General features: G+C 39.1%; 1 protein-coding gene across 2 annotated transcripts in view; it reads left to right on the top strand.

Annotated features, from left to right (window-relative positions):
• The window catches only part of RNF13 (ring finger protein 13), a 30,220-nt gene that overhangs the window by 10,516 nt on the left and 4,145 nt on the right, over positions 1 to 15,559 (top strand). For both annotated transcript variants that reach the window (XM_048315070.1, XM_048315071.1), the window contains exons 4-8: positions 3,999 to 4,124; positions 6,560 to 6,647; positions 8,422 to 8,512; positions 8,994 to 9,099; positions 11,145 to 11,238. In XM_048315070.1, coding sequence (XP_048171027.1) covers positions 3,999 to 4,124; positions 6,560 to 6,647; positions 8,422 to 8,512; positions 8,994 to 9,099; positions 11,145 to 11,238 — 505 coding nt within the window. The remainder of the gene's footprint in view (positions 1 to 3,998; positions 4,125 to 6,559; positions 6,648 to 8,421; positions 8,513 to 8,993; positions 9,100 to 11,144; positions 11,239 to 15,559) is intronic.

Raw genomic sequence — 15,559 nt, 5'->3', positions numbered from 1 at the left:
GCAAAAAAATTTTTTTTAAGTTTTCTTAATCCCATTTTCATTGACATGGAAAAACATGTAAGTATTTATACTATATGAAATTGTAAAATGCACCTAGGATTAGAGAAGACAGAAGTAAGATGTAAAGGTTTGCAGATGTTAATGGAACTGGAAAGGGAAAAACTATATTGACTTCATGCAAGATGATTAATGTGCAAAAACTGTCCAAGATGGATATGGCCATGGGAATACAGGTTAGGCTGTATCATTATTTTGCGCTGGATTAGAAATTCTGAAGACCCAATGTCTTCTGAAATGCAGCAGCAAGAATGTTTTGTGCAGCAGGATAATTACTTTTCGTGTCTGTAGTGTCGTCAGTACCTTCACTTTGAACACAGGAAGATGTGTAGGTGGACTGAGTGAAATTAACAGGAGAGAGATTAAGTTGAAAGGAAAATGGGAAGGAACTGTGAGAGGTTAAATAAATGTATCTTCCTTAGATAGTGATGATAAGGCACATTCTGCTCTTTCTGGGTTCTGCTAAGGTAGTAGCTGTCCAGACATACTGGTGGCACTAGTAACTGGTGTGAAGGCTTTTATTCCTTTTATCTCTGTAATGTAAGATAGAGGAGGTAGAAACTAAATTGTTTAAAAATAAACTACATATGGTGATGTTAACACTGTGAACTGGTGTCGTAGTCCTGTTGCTTAGAAAAGTACTTAAAAGCCAGATGAATATCCAGTTCAGTTGTAGTCTTCACATTCTCTGAGGCTGTTTGTTGCTGAGATTACGCAGCTGATGCTTTTTGGTGTGTTGTGCCGAGTTCAGCACCAAGGGGCATGCTCCTTCTTTCTGGCTGCCTGACCTGAGGTGCTCTGCAGTGACAGGAACGATTTGTTTCCTTTAGAGTCACATTTGTACAGTCAGTGTTAGTAAGTTTGTTCATTTTGGATAAAATGTATTTTCTCTTCCACTCCGGCAATTGAAACACTTGTCTGTGAGAAAGGTGGTTGTGTCTGGCCATCCAGGCAGTTTAGGGCTTGTGGGAAGTTCAGGCTTCCTTGCTTTTTTTTGCTGTGGAAGTGGCTACATGGAATCAGTCATGTGGCTGTGATTTATTTGTCTTGCTGTCCCTTTGAACATTGTATGAGGGTTTATGACTGAGATCTATATGCTTTTACAGCTTAGAATTCGTATACAAAAATTTAGGCAGACCACCTTGCAAATTCTGGAGAAGGGGAGTTTGTATATACACCCCTATGGAGACCATTAATAGCCCGTGAGGGCAGGGAGTTGCTTTTGTGTTACGTCTGTCTGTAGCCGTATGGCCCCAAAACTGCCTCTGCAGCATTATTAATGTTGCAGTGTTGAGAGTAACCACTATGCAAAAAAAAGAAGCTGGTGTTAAGGTAAAAGGGTGGATCACTCTTTATTTTTATGTTGCCCTTTTAATCCCAAAGGGTAATGAAGTACTGTGAGAATTCCTGTAACTCAGGAATTTCTCTGCAGTTCCCCTCAAGAAGGCTTCGTTTCCATGTCCCGTGGCTGTTATCATGGGGAGAAGGTGTGTTAAAGCTGTGTAGTTGTTTACTGACTATATGGAGAATCAGGGGGTGATTAAGTGATTTACCCAAGTAGTGAGTCAATTTAATACACCAAAAATAGATGTAAGGAGCTTTGATTCTGACCTTTTTAACTGTTAGAGAGATCTGTGTCTTAATTAAGGTAGATGTCATCACATGTGTAGAAATGATGGAGTTTTAGACCTGAATATTATACTAAAACTTTTTCTTTGCATTAAGGTTTTAATTACTTTTAAAAATTGCTATGATATTTGTTACAATAGGATGCAAATGGTATACTCTTTCAATGCTTGTGATGAAGATTTATTAGTATGCAAGTTGTAAAACACAATCTGTCAGATTCTATGGTAACTGGTACCAAAGCATAAATGTAAGTACTCCTCAGTTAAATAGTTCCTCGATTATAGACAGTTAAGAATGTATGGTAGCATTAAGGACAAGATGGTCCAATCATAGCTGGCCTTTGGCTTCTGTAGATGCATTTCTTGATCCGTAACACGGTGTTGTGTGATTAGTGTAAGACCTCTCCATAGAATGCAGTTGGTTCCCCAAGGGCCAGCCTAGTTAAAGTCGAGAAAAGACTTTGCATGGAGCCATGTGCAGTGAGTCCAGCAGTGTGTGCTGTATGAATTGGGGAGCCTTAGCAACCTACATTTGGCTGTCAGCAACTCAGTTTAAAATTTTCAGTGGTTATTGCTTTAGATTGTTACAGACTTTGTAGTGTTGTGCCTGTCACCATGAACTTGGCAAAGAACAAGATTGCTGGTGCAGCCTCTCTGCCAAAAATGATATTATTGCAAAACTAAATTCCTCAAAACAAAATTTCTTCTCTATGTTTTAATTAAACTTTATGAATAACATATTTTTAAAGTATAAGATTATATATAAAGAATTAAAAGTACGTTTAAACTGATGGTTCATATAAATATACACTGTGTATATATAGACTATCATACATATTTGTGTACGTGTATTATGTTTGTGTATATAAACTGTATATAAAAACTTACACATATTCTATATATTTAAACTGACAGTTAACTTGTACATTGATATGCAATTATGTATTTATTATATATATTTCTAAACAACTGATGACATCTCTATCTAAAGCTGTCGGTGAAAACTGAAAGCTTAGGATATATCTAGACATGTAGCAGTAATTTCTTCAGCCCACAGCAGTGCAAGTTCTCATGATCTTTATTTGCATGAAACACACTACTTTTTTTTTTTTTTTTTTTTTTTTTTTGCAATTTACCTCTCTTTAGCTATATGATAATTTGCAAGTCTGGTAGGAATATTCCTCTGTAAAATGCTGTTCTGCTGCATTAGTGTTAGAGAGGGTATTTCATGTGAAGGGTAGGCAAAACTTCTCTGGGTGTCCAGTCTGGATTTTTCTGTAGTTTGGTATCACAATATGTTGTGAAGAGACTTAACAAAGGGGAGACTAGTTAATAGCAACCTAATAGTTAATTAACTAACATTAAGCTAGCTAATCAAGAAGCTCCTTCTCAGGTGATCTAGAGAGCTGACCAAGGAAGCAAGCCCATTCTACCAAGGGGAAAAGGGCCAGCCCACTCCCTTCAGAGTTTGGACAGGCAGTGCTGTACAATGTGCCTCGTGTGCTACTGGCGCTGTTGTGTGTGGCAGTACGGAGTAGTTCTGGCACTGGGGAGGAGGGCTGAAGGGAGTAGTCAGCCTTGAAGTTGCAGCATTGGGGAGTGGAACTCATGCCGGCACATCCCATATTCAGGTGAGCGTGCTTCCTGTGAGAGAAGCTGTAGAAGTTTTCAGCAGATGTAAAGTGTGAGGTTATGAGAGTTTCAACTTCGACATTTTCAGTGGTGGAGAGCTCAGCCACCTAAAAACAACTGAAAGATTGCTTCAAAGTCGATATTGCCAGAATTTCCTACTTCTGTGAAGCTTTCAGCTGTAGTTTATTGGGTGATCTTTTCTTATCACAGCAAGCCAACTATTTTGTATGCTAGGTCGGTGCTGGGGTCATACATGGAACTTTGCTTGTGTTCTGTTGTTAATTGGTGAGTTCTGAGTTTGTGTTGGTGCTTCTTAGGCCATTGTACTTCTGATTTCTTGATTAGTCTCCATATGTCTTAGAATAATAGTTACACTATATTAATGTAGTATATGCCATCTTATTGTATCTTGCGTTACACTGCAAAGTCTGAGTATGATGGGATTAGAAAAACTGTATTTTCTTTCAAACTTTCTAATTCTTTACAGACATAAAGATTCTGATGAATCAAAATACATAATCAGGGAAGTAGCAGAAATCTTGCTATGGTATAGGACTGAGCTGATAATAAGAATTTGTTTAGCTATTGTATGAAAATGTGCAGTTTTCTTTCCATATACTTGCGTATCAACCCCTTTTGTTAAAGAGAAATGAAGCTTCTGTTTCTGCTCCTGTTTTCTAGGGATTTCTAATAAATTCCAAACCAGAGAATGCATGTGAGCCTATAGCGCCACCTCCTCTGAGAGACAACTCCTCTGGTGCTTTTATTGTGTTAATCCGAAGGCTGGAGTGCAACTTTGATGTCAAGGTAAGATTTGATTTCCCCTCACCCTCTGTTTCAGAGGTGCTTCAGAAAAATATCTGTCACTAACAGTGGAATAGATACTGATACGAAGGGGAGGGAGAATTTTATTGTCTCCAGACAGATAAAGCAGAGCTCACCAAGTCCAGCCAATAACCTACCTGTGACTAAACCCCATTATGTCAACTACACCCGAGCACTGAGTGCCGTGTCCAGTCTTTCATTAAACATCTTCAGGGATGGAGACTATCACCTCCCTGGGCAACCCCTTCCAATGTTTTACCACCCTTTCTGTGAAGAAATTCTTCCTCATGTCCTCTGGCACAGCTTAAGACTGTGTCCCCTGGTATTGCTGATGGTTGCCTGGGACAAGAGCCCTACTCCCACCTGGCTGTACCCTCCTGTCAGAGTTGTAGAGAGTGAGAAGGTCACCTGTGAACCTCCTTTTCTCCAGGCTGAGCCCCCAAGCTCCCTCAGCCACTCCTTGTGCTTCAGACCCTTCCCCAGTTCCATTCCCTTCTCTGGACATGCTCCAGCCACTTGATCTTTAAGGTCCCTTCCAACCCTTAACATTCTATGATTTTAAAAATGCAAAATTAGAATGACTTGTGTTTGACTGTGGTTTTCTTGGAAATTAACCTGATACAATGGGGCAGCTAAGGATGTCTTAAGAAAAGCAGGGCTCTTCAATTTGTTGTTCACTTTCGTGAACTAAAAAGAGATTCAGCTGGATTTGCTTTTGCTGCTGTGTGGTAAGTTCAGTTATGTGGTAATTGAAACATATAAATTCTACGTAGACTGTAGATTGCACCTGCAGAGGCAGGTTCACTGCATGTAATCTGCCTTCACATCAGACTTGGGAATGGCACATAGCCTGTCCTGGGGATCCTGCCACCGCGTGTGCATATGGCTCAGTGGGAAAAGAAAGGGGGACAAATGGCTACTTGCCTTTTGTTCCATGTCCTCTTTGTCTGTCTAATTGTTGTCCATACACTGACGGGACAGTATTGCTTCTGGAGACATGGTTAAAGGAACAGGTCTGAATTTGGAAGACTTCTACATTGCCGTTGAGAGGTCTCCATAGTCAGTCCTTTATGGATCATGTCACAGGAGCTCTGTATGTAAGAATTTTTGGTTACGTTTTATATTCCGTATGTTGATAGGAAAGGGGGTTCCCACTCATTTCTTGTTAGACAAAGAGCAAAGTAGCAAGTGGATCAGCATTTCCAAGGTGAGCATGGGTATCTGCATACTTTGTGCCCAGCGAATCCACATCTTTAGTATATTGTTAATACTCCTGCAGTATTGCATTGTATAATTGCATGCATAGTACAGCATTTTCCCTTAAAGTTTCTGCCAGAAAGTGGCATGTGTGCTGAGATGTGAGCTGGATTACCCATCAACTACTTGACCGACAGAATGCATATTTTAACAAAAATTGAAAGTTGTCTCTCTCTTTCTGTTTTATGTTGAAAATGACAAGTGCAGGTACATAGTTTTTTCTTGATTTCTTTATGTATGCACTATGGATATTTTCTGTGGTAATGCAATATTGGCCAAACTCCCAACCATGCATGTATGTTAACATCTTAAATGGATTTACTTTTTTTTTTTTTTTTTGTTTTTTGTAATATTGCGATTTCTCAAGGTGTCTGTTCTGCATTTTCCAGTAACATTGTTCTGATGTTTGAAATATAGTCATTAGCAATATGGGAAGAGAATCAATGTTGTTGGGATGAAACCTAAAAGTTTCTCAAGGTGCTCTAAGTGCTTTTTGCAGCTTGCAATGAGTTTTTTATACTGTGGCGGATGCAGTAAAAGCAATATCCAAGATGAACAGTTGTAATTTAGCTAAGTTTATGTTGCTAATAGTCACTGCAGTAAATGCCATTTACATGGACCTTGGATTTTCATTGTATTGATGAAAAGGGAAGTCTATATTAGTAATGTAACTGGTACACAGGATGTTAATAATTTTGTACCTGTAGTTATAATTTTGCACTTCTCCATGAGAAAGCTTCTTATACCCAGGCTTTCAGGTGAGATATTCCCCATCTCTAAAGCACAGAAAAGATACTGCTCATCTGACTTCATGAACTATCAAGTGGTAATTTCTAGATTACCAAAGTAAGTTAGTGCCTTTATTTTCAATTGCAATCAAATGTTTTTAACTACCCATAGAAAGTTTTAAATTCTAATTTTAATATATATAGATAGTCTGTCTGCAGACAATATTAAAATGGCTTTCTAAAAAAATAACTACATGAGTATAAGAATAATGATACAGTTTTGCTTTGAAAGGTGACACTTGGTTTATAAGTGCAAATTATGTTCATATTAATCACTTTGTCAAAGTGTACCTTATCTCAGAAAGCAGACTTTCACAGTCACTGTATTTGGAAGCAATATTCTTTCCAGTAAGTATTTTGTGTGGCTTACAGGTCTTAAATGCCCAGAGAGCTGGATACAAGGCAGCTATAGTTCACAATGTTGATTCTGATGACCTCATAAGCATGGGATCCAACGACAGTAAGTACAGGTATCACTTCTTCTCTCCTGTTTGAATATCATTTCACCGACTGGAAACAGCAGCACCACCAAAACCCCCTCAAAACCTCAACCACAAAACCACCACCACAAAAACAAAAACCACAACCAAACTAAACAAAAAACCCAGAGAAATCCTCCTGCTTTTGACATTTAGTAACAGGAGATGTTTGCATAGGAACAAATACATTGACTTGTGCCTTCTCTGAATGTTTCTTTTAATTTTCCTTCAAATTTTAGTTCAGGTGTTCTGGGCTAGATTTATATTACTGATGTGGAAAATAGCTGGTGTGTTGTTAATTAAGTAGAAATATAGGAAAAGTAGAAAACTCACATTTGGAAGGAAAAACTTTATAATAGGATATTTTAGTATTTAGAATCATGGAACCCTTTATAATATGACATTTTAGTATTTAGAATCATAGAACCCTTTAGGGTGGAAAAAACTTTTAAGATCATGAAGTTCATCCATGATAGTCATTCCAGTTTGTTGTTGCACTGTTAGGTACATCTTCCTGTTCTCTGGACAAATGGATTCTAGTATATCATGTGCACTTACTTGCAGTTTTTCAGTTGGAAAAAGAGTATTTAAAGACCGGTGCACCATTTACTATTTGGTTCTTGTGTTAGCTGTTCCAGTTTTGACCTTCATGGAGTGAATATGTTCAGAACATCTTGAAATCTAGTCAGAATGTTGGGTTTGTTCTGTGGTATGAGCTTTGTGTTTCTAGTGCTGTTACTGCTTTCTTTGTGGCATTTCTTTATTTTGTCCAGTTTTTCAACTTGTTCAATATGGAATAGGAAAATAAGAGGAAAATAAATTTTTTTCCAGTGGAAATGCCATTGGGTAAAGTAGGAATGAACTTTGACAAACTAAATGGGAGCTGAGTAGCTCAGGCAGTTACGTGAAAGGGGGTTTAATGAATTCTCAACCCATGTGAATCTTATTTTCAGATTTCACTGAGTAACCAAAATGTAGAACAAGTCCGCAACAAACACAGACCTCATAGTGTGAGGTACTGTTCAGCCATGTGTGCTTTTGCCTTGGGGAACCTGACTGCTTTGAGATGGACTAAACTCAGGTTACTTTGAGCCTTAAATGCGAAGCATTAGGGGGAGAATCAGTATAAAGTGAAGCTGAGGAGAAGGTTTTCTAGAATATGGGATTTATCTTTCAATAAGTTTTCATTTATTACTACCTTCACTGGTAAACAGAGAAGACAACAGTTCATCCAGTTTCTTGGGACTGAAATAAAGATGTGGGACTTGTTAATTTTCTTCTTTCTTCTTTTTGACCTTATCTAGCCACAGTTGTTTCCAGTATGTTTATTTATATTTGGGGTGAAAAGGAGGGAAGACAGATTAATTAAAACTTACAGAATCAGATCACAAAATCATGTAAGTTTCCAGAAATTCTGGAAATCAATGGAACTGTGTGATTTGCTTGAATATGAGTAAAGAATGGTGTTCTGGTTAAAATTATGATCCTCTTCTGTCAACATATTTTGGTTTTATGCTCCCTTTAACTATTCCATTAGGAATTTTGATTTTTCTACCTGCAATAAATTCCCTAGAAATTGTGTAGGAAAAATAATAGTACTTACATGAAGTAAAGCTGTAACATGCATGTCCATTGGTCTCTATGTCACTATATGTCTTCCTGTTGTGATAGCCTCATAATGTTCAGGTTGTATATATTGAGTACCCATAGACTGTCCATGTAATAAGTTTTATTTTCCTGCTTTTTTTTATACAGTTGAGATTTTAAAGAAGATTGACATTCCTTCTGTCTTTATTGGTGAGACGTCAGCTAATTCTCTTAAAGAGGAGTTTACTTACGAAAAAGGGTAGGTTAACTCACATGCAGCTGTGTTACTCTTTGCATTAGATCATTGTCTCTTTTGAATATTTGTGGCCTTAAAATAGGATGTTATGATGACAGAGGTTATAGGTGTTCCAGGTGAAATCTTGTGCCTGAGAGCAACCTGCCATGCTTTAGTAAATAAGAATGATTTCACTGTATCTTTTGATAGTCATGTTATATTTTTTTCATTCTGCTGTCAAAGCAGCCATGAGGTGGTTTTCCTAGTTTCTCTAGATTTGATTGAGGTCAGTAAATAGTTTTAACTCAAAAAACAGTTTTATCCTTTTACTTAATTGGCTTTATATTGTGTGGGTATGGACTGTATTTTCTATGTTGTTGTGCACAGGTAGGATTCCTGTAGTGTGTCTAATGACAATCTTTTGGGTTTTTTTATTGTATTTGTTCTTCAACTTGTTCATTAAATTCTCATTAATTTAGAAAGTGTTATCTCTTCCTCCCCACAGTGGCCATGTTGTGTTAATCCCAGAGTTCAGTCTTCCTTTGGAGTACTACTTAATCCCTTTCCTAATAATAGTAGGGATCTGTCTTATCCTCATTGTCATATTTATGGTAAGTTTCTTCTTCTAATAATATTTTTTTCTTTCAAATCATCAGGGAACTGTCACACACTGAAGTTAAAGGAAAGTATACAGTAAAGGAAGAGTGAAGCTGTGTGTACTGCACATATCTGTACCATGCTTACCTGTAATCATTTAGTTCCTCAATAAAACAAACAGGTGCAGAATTTTGTCAAAGGAATATCAGGAGCCTTTTGGATGTTCTCCGTAGCATGTAACTGCTTATAGGAATTGTCCTCACTGTCAATCTTACACTCCATGAGTGCTTGCTTTTTGGCCCCATACAGAGTGACCTGTCCTTGTACTCTTGTACACCGAGGGGATATCCCGATTTACCAAACGTAATAATCATTAGTCCCCACTGTTCCACAGTGCAGGGCTCACTGCTTTGTGCTGCAGATGTAGTTACAAGTGTGTGAGCACAGAGCCTCACAGCACAGCGCGTAGATCTCAGCACATGCATTGCCTGTAGAGGTTCTCAGTTGGGACATCTTTTCTTGAAATGGTAAGATAGCATAGCTACATATTATTTCAGGATACTTAGCATCCCATTTTTTGTGATCTGTGCCCAATTTATTATTTTACCTTTTAATAAAAAGAAAATAATGCATCAACTGTTCTATAAACAATTACTTAAAATATTTTTCTGCATTAGTATTTTTTGCACTGCAAGTTACATATTTCATTGACAATCCTGGGCATGTTTGGGCCGATTGCAATTGCAGCAGCTCTCTGAAAACAAAGCAGAATGATCACCTAGAGATGAATTTTTTTTTAGCAAAGCTTTTACTGTCTTTTTCAGTGTTCTGCTGGACAAAACCACCCCATTAAAGCTAATTGTGTACACAGGACGATGGGTGAGCTGTCGAAAGGGTCAGGCTCAGGGAGCTGCAGTGAAGGGGGTAACACCTGGCTGGTGGTTGGGCGTCACTGGTGCTCATCAGGGTTCAGCTTTACAGCGAGTTCTCTGCAGTGTTGCTGTCAGCAACCTGGACAGAGGAGTTGAGTACACACTGAGTAAATTTGCCAAGGATACTAAACTAGGAGATGCTGATTCCCTGGCGTATAGAGAGGCCTTCACAGAGACATCTCAATAGACTAGAGCACTGGACAATTAATTAGTGCAGCGAAATTGATCCCAGGGAGGTTCCAGGCTGGATTTGGTCCTCATTCGTTACTAATTCTGTCCCTGCCTCTTTGAGACAATCTTGTTTTTAACTAGGAGATTCATGTGAGACTCTGATTGTTACTAAGGATCTGGATTACACGAGAAAAACTGCAGTTTGTGCATACAGTTTATTGTTCAACTGTGGTGAAAGAGTCTGAACGAACAGTTTAGATTCAAGTATCCTTTGTTTGTTTGCTTGTCATCATATTTAAAAAAGAATGTCATATCACAGGTGCTAGATTTAGAAATTGAACAGAAATAGCATTAGGGACTGCTAAGAAAATGGAAATAGAATCTTTGTTATAGTTATTTAGAGAGCTTGGTATTACTAGTTATTTAGTTATTTTAGTTATTTAGTTATCTCGGTATGGGATAATATAACATGTAACAATGACTCAAAGCAAACCTTTTACTCATCCCCAACCTACTATTTTAGATAATATGAAAACAGTTCTGATGAATGTGGGAATAATTCTCTAAAACAGCTGTAATTATCTAAATCTGTAAGGAAAACTATTCAAACTTACTGAATTGTGTTTTGCTGTGTAATATGCTTCCTGCTTTTCACAGGCCTCAGTAGAGGATTACAGCAATGGCCATTATTTTATGGAGTATGGACATACCTTTTTCTTTCTCTTTCCTCCAAAAAAACCCCCTTGTGTATTCTCAGTTCCAAGTGCCATGTTTGTGGAGAACATCCTTTAGGCTTGTTTGGCTTCATCCTTACGTTCAGGCAATGGAAGAGGTTATTCTATGCTAGCTGGGGTTCCCTTTTGACCAACTTACTGCATAGCTTCATAAATCAAAACTTCTATTGTATTTTTTATTGGTTTAACATACTGTTCATGTTATCTTATGTCTGTTTCCAGATAACAAAATTTGTTCAGGACAGACACAGAGCAAGAAGGAATCGACTTAGGAAGGATCAACTTAAGAAACTTCCCGTACATAAGTTTAAGAAAGGCAAGTGGATCATTCATTGTCTAACTAATTGGACCCTATTGTTTTTAACACCAAAGACCCTCTAAATCAAAGGCATATTAAGTTTCAGAGGTAATTTTGAGTACACTTTAAATAGATAGTAGAGTTTGGAGTGAAAGCATACAAAACATTTGGCTTGACCCTGTTCTTGCTGAAATAGAGGAGTTCTAATACTTCTTTAATAGGAGCAGTGCAGACTGTGGCTGAGCATAAAAACATTGCTTAAAAAAAAATCAGTGCAGAAATTGCATTAAATTTCCTTGTACTCCCATTACCAGTGACCACAGCAGCCCCTCTGTTGCAGTATTTCCTTTATTTGGAACTGCCACTTCCAGTGCTGCATCCAGCTCTGGAATCATCAGCACAGGACAGATGTGGATCTGCTGGAGGGGATCCAGAGAAAGCCACGAATATGCTCTGAAAGCTGGAGCCCCCTCTGCTCTGGAGCCAGGCTGGAAGAGCTGGGGGTGTTCACCTGGAGAAGAGAAGGCTCCAGGGAGTCCTTAGACCCCTTCCAGTGCCTGAAAAGATCTGTCTGATAAGAAAGGTGGAGACAGACCTTTTTACAGGGCTTGTTGCAGTAAGACAAGGGGTGATGGTTTTAAACTGAAAGAGGGTGGATTCAGGCTAGATAAAAGGAAGTAATTTTTTTACAGTGGGGGTGGTGACACACTGGTACAGGTTGCCCAGAGAGCTTATGGCTGCCTTATCACTGACACGTTCCAAGGGCAGGCTGAATGAGGCTTGGAGCAACATAACCTAGCAAAAGATGTCCCTGCTCACTGCAGGGTAGTGGAATAGATGATGTTCCAACTCAGTCTATTTAATGATTCTATAATTATTCATCTGGAAACTGGTAAATACTAGTGACATATAAGTTGCCTGATATTGTAGAGTATAGAAACAAAGCTATCTTGAGGGTGTAATTTCTTTACCTTCCTAGAGGAGCGATCCTTTCAGTCAATCACAATACTTTTGTGAGGGCAAGAGCAATTCAAATTTAATACCAAGATACTCGCTGTTGCGAACATCTCTGTGGCAAGTAGGGAATGCGGTAACAAAAATATATGCAGTTGGCTTTCTGCAAAGTTCCAGTCAACAGGCCTCATTTTGAGTAATTCCACAGAATGGAACATAGACTGTATAAAAATCTGTTTTCTACACTAAAAGGGTTTTGGGGCAGTTCCTGTATTGTGGTTCTTTATAAAATGGTTTGTTTTGGTCACACAAAAGTCAGTGGGAGTTGAGAACTCATATATGATGTCTTTATAACAAAGTGAACACAGCAGAAAAGAGTCATTTACTGTGCCTGTAATATGATCGGTAGCAAGTCTGAATGTTCTGAAGAAAATAGCTCAGATGTGAACTGGTATTACAGAATTTATCCTCATAAACATATATATTATTTCCAAGCTGTCTTAACTTTCACCTAAATGGAATCTAGGCCAGGACTGAAATGATTTTTAGATCTGAAATGCAATGAAATTAAAGAGTGTAGCCTTTCACTCTTGAAAGAAAATGTCATAAATTCAGGGAAAATTTAGGGAAAAATAAATGGAGGAGTTTTTTTCTACATTGTAACTTTTGACACTCAATCGTAATGAGTGGTGAGGTATCTGATAAAGAATCCAGAATTTGGGTGTTGTTACAACCACAAGATTTTAAAAAACGGAAGTGGTTTTGTTAGGTGTCAGTGTGAAAGAGGAGCTCAACTTCATACAGTTGTCTTTGAACTACTTAGTGTACACATGGGTAAAAAGCCCAAACCTATGACAAATAGTAAGCTGCAAGAGGGCATGTCATTTTACGTAAATGCATATTTTCAGGTATCATGTGTGTTGGCTTTCTGTGTACGTATATGCAGATACATGTGATTGAGCAATAGTGGGTGACAGGTGTGTCTCAATGACTTTTAAAGAGCTTTGTCTCAGTAAGTGGAGTTCTGCAGTTTATTATGTATGCCTAAATTGATTATTTTTTTCCCTGAAAATGGGATTATAAGTGGTCTAATTACTGTTCATTACTGACCCGTCTGCGTGACTGCACAATTCGTTATGGTTTAATAGAGAAAACATAACAGAAACTCTGCCAAAGTCTCAGATGTAGTTTTGCATTTTGCATTGCTCAAACCACACATACGTGTGTGGGTAGGTAATTCTGTATTTCTGAAAATATTCTTTTTTATTTATATGTGCCAAGTAGTTAGAAGGTAATTTTGCTTACTAAATACTCTCCATACACAGTTTATTTAGCTAAGATACTTTATTTTGCAGCTATGTCCATACTTCATTTTTTCATGATTCTTTTGGTGGTTCTGAGTTAGCTTCTAAATTAGAGTAATGGGAGTTTGAGAAAAAGATATCTGAAAAGTGTCTGTTTTAGAAATTAAATTAGATCTTGAGGGGCATGTGGTCATGGAGCTGAAACAGCTTGGGAACTAGTCCAGGAGAAAGAAATCCTGGGTGCCAGTGAGGGCCCGTGTCCCTGATCTCAGCTGCTGTGTGAATCTGCCTCCCTTCCCCAAGCCACAGGGAGAGAAGGGACCTGGAAATAGCACCAGTTAATTGCAAGTGTGATGACCTGTGGGAGGTGAGGAGTAGGTGGACTGCAGCGGATGGACACTGTGGCCGCTGCTGGAGCAGCAGGGACAAGGGTTTGTCGGACATTGCTTTATGGCGAGGGCCTGGACTGCAGTGTTGGCGGGAGTGGGAGAAATACCTGTGGTGGCAGGAGTAGGAGGAATATCTGTGGTGGCAGGAAACTTTACCTGTACCTACCTGTCATAGACACGAGTGTGAAGTTCCACTGCTGTGTCATTTTCTTTTGAGGGTGCTGCTGTTCTTGGCCAGGGGATGCCCTGGGGAGATGAGCCTGCTTGAGAATAGCTGTCACTTTCCGGCACTGTTCTTTGGATTCCCCCAGAGTACTGCAGGATGTATCTGGGGTGTCCAACCTTAGGCAAGGTGGGCCACACCCCCTTTTTTCCCCTGAGGCGCTGTCCTTGGTGCCTTCCCTTGCTGCACAGTGTGTAACCAAGGCACAGGCACCCAGCACCACGTGTTGGGCAGATAACTGCCCATGTGATGAGATGGACTAACATGAAGTGGAGCACTTGAACCTGTGAATGTCCAGTCCTTCAACCAGACCTGTCCATAAAGTGATGGGAAAGCTGCTGCCACATGTGCTTACGGCCATGTGATGGGTACAGACGGGCTGGGCCAGGCTGGTTGTTCTCGGGGTTTGCACATCTAAAGAACACTTCATGGTCAGGGGAGCATGCAGCAAGAGCAAGTGGCTGCCTCAGGGGAGACATCACTGTCCAGCACTGCACTAGGACAATCAGGATCAGCTGTGTGAATACAATGCTCATGGTGTAATGGGAGAAGTACCATCAGGAGAAAGTAGCAGCACCAGATGGGTCTGAATTCAAGAGGTATATGAAAGAAGAGTTCACCAACTTTTGCAGACGTTAAGGAAACTTTCCTGTCTGACCATTCACTTGCAACTCTGGGAGCCCATTTCCATCTCCTTCCAGATGCTGTTCTCTTAGGAATTTGTGTCACACATCTAAAGCCTTGATGTAAAACCAGATTTAGGGAAAGGGGGAGGTTTGTCCCATTACCAGAATTTCTAGCTGAGTGTCCTGAAAGGCTGATTCAGAGTATCACTGTTGTAGTGGTCAAGTTTTATTTTCACCTCCAACCTGATGATTCCTGATCAGATGATGGTCTTCCCCCCACTCCCCCCACACCTTCAGCTTCTCTCTGACCATGGGATTCTTTCTCTGTGGTGTTTATAGAGAAGGCTGAATCCTCTTTCAGCCCTCAGATGGCTAGGTTTAAATTATCAGGCTCTTAAAAATTATTTTCCTTGCATAGTAGTTTCTCTGCTATGTGATCATAATCTTTCTTTGTTTCTTTTTAAATTAATCTTTGAGGGATGTGGAGGGCCATGTTGAGGACTGAACAGTACTTAGACCTCTGGGAGGACTGCTCTAAATGTGTCCTACTGCAGCAGTTTTCTTTTTCCCGTTTGTATTATCACATTAGGAATACTAGTGATCAATCACTGCACCCTGTTTCTTCTCAAATGTTTATAACTGATGAAATCCCAGCTAAAAATTCCCAAGGATGTAACTTGCCTCTTATAGTACTAAATTTAATTCATGTGCCATTATTCCAGATTTACAGATTTCTCTCTACTATCCCAGATGCCCTCTGGATAATGGCTAGTTAATCGTGTCTTGTATATCTGTAACTGATATGCGCCTTGGGTGTGTATCAATACTGCTCCAAAGCAGTTT

This window comes from Corvus hawaiiensis, chromosome 10 (genome assembly GCF_020740725.1).
Source record: "Corvus hawaiiensis isolate bCorHaw1 chromosome 10, bCorHaw1.pri.cur, whole genome shotgun sequence".
Classification (NCBI taxonomy): Eukaryota; Metazoa; Chordata; class Aves; order Passeriformes; family Corvidae; genus Corvus; species Corvus hawaiiensis.
This window is presented reverse-complemented; position numbering and strand designations above follow the sequence as displayed.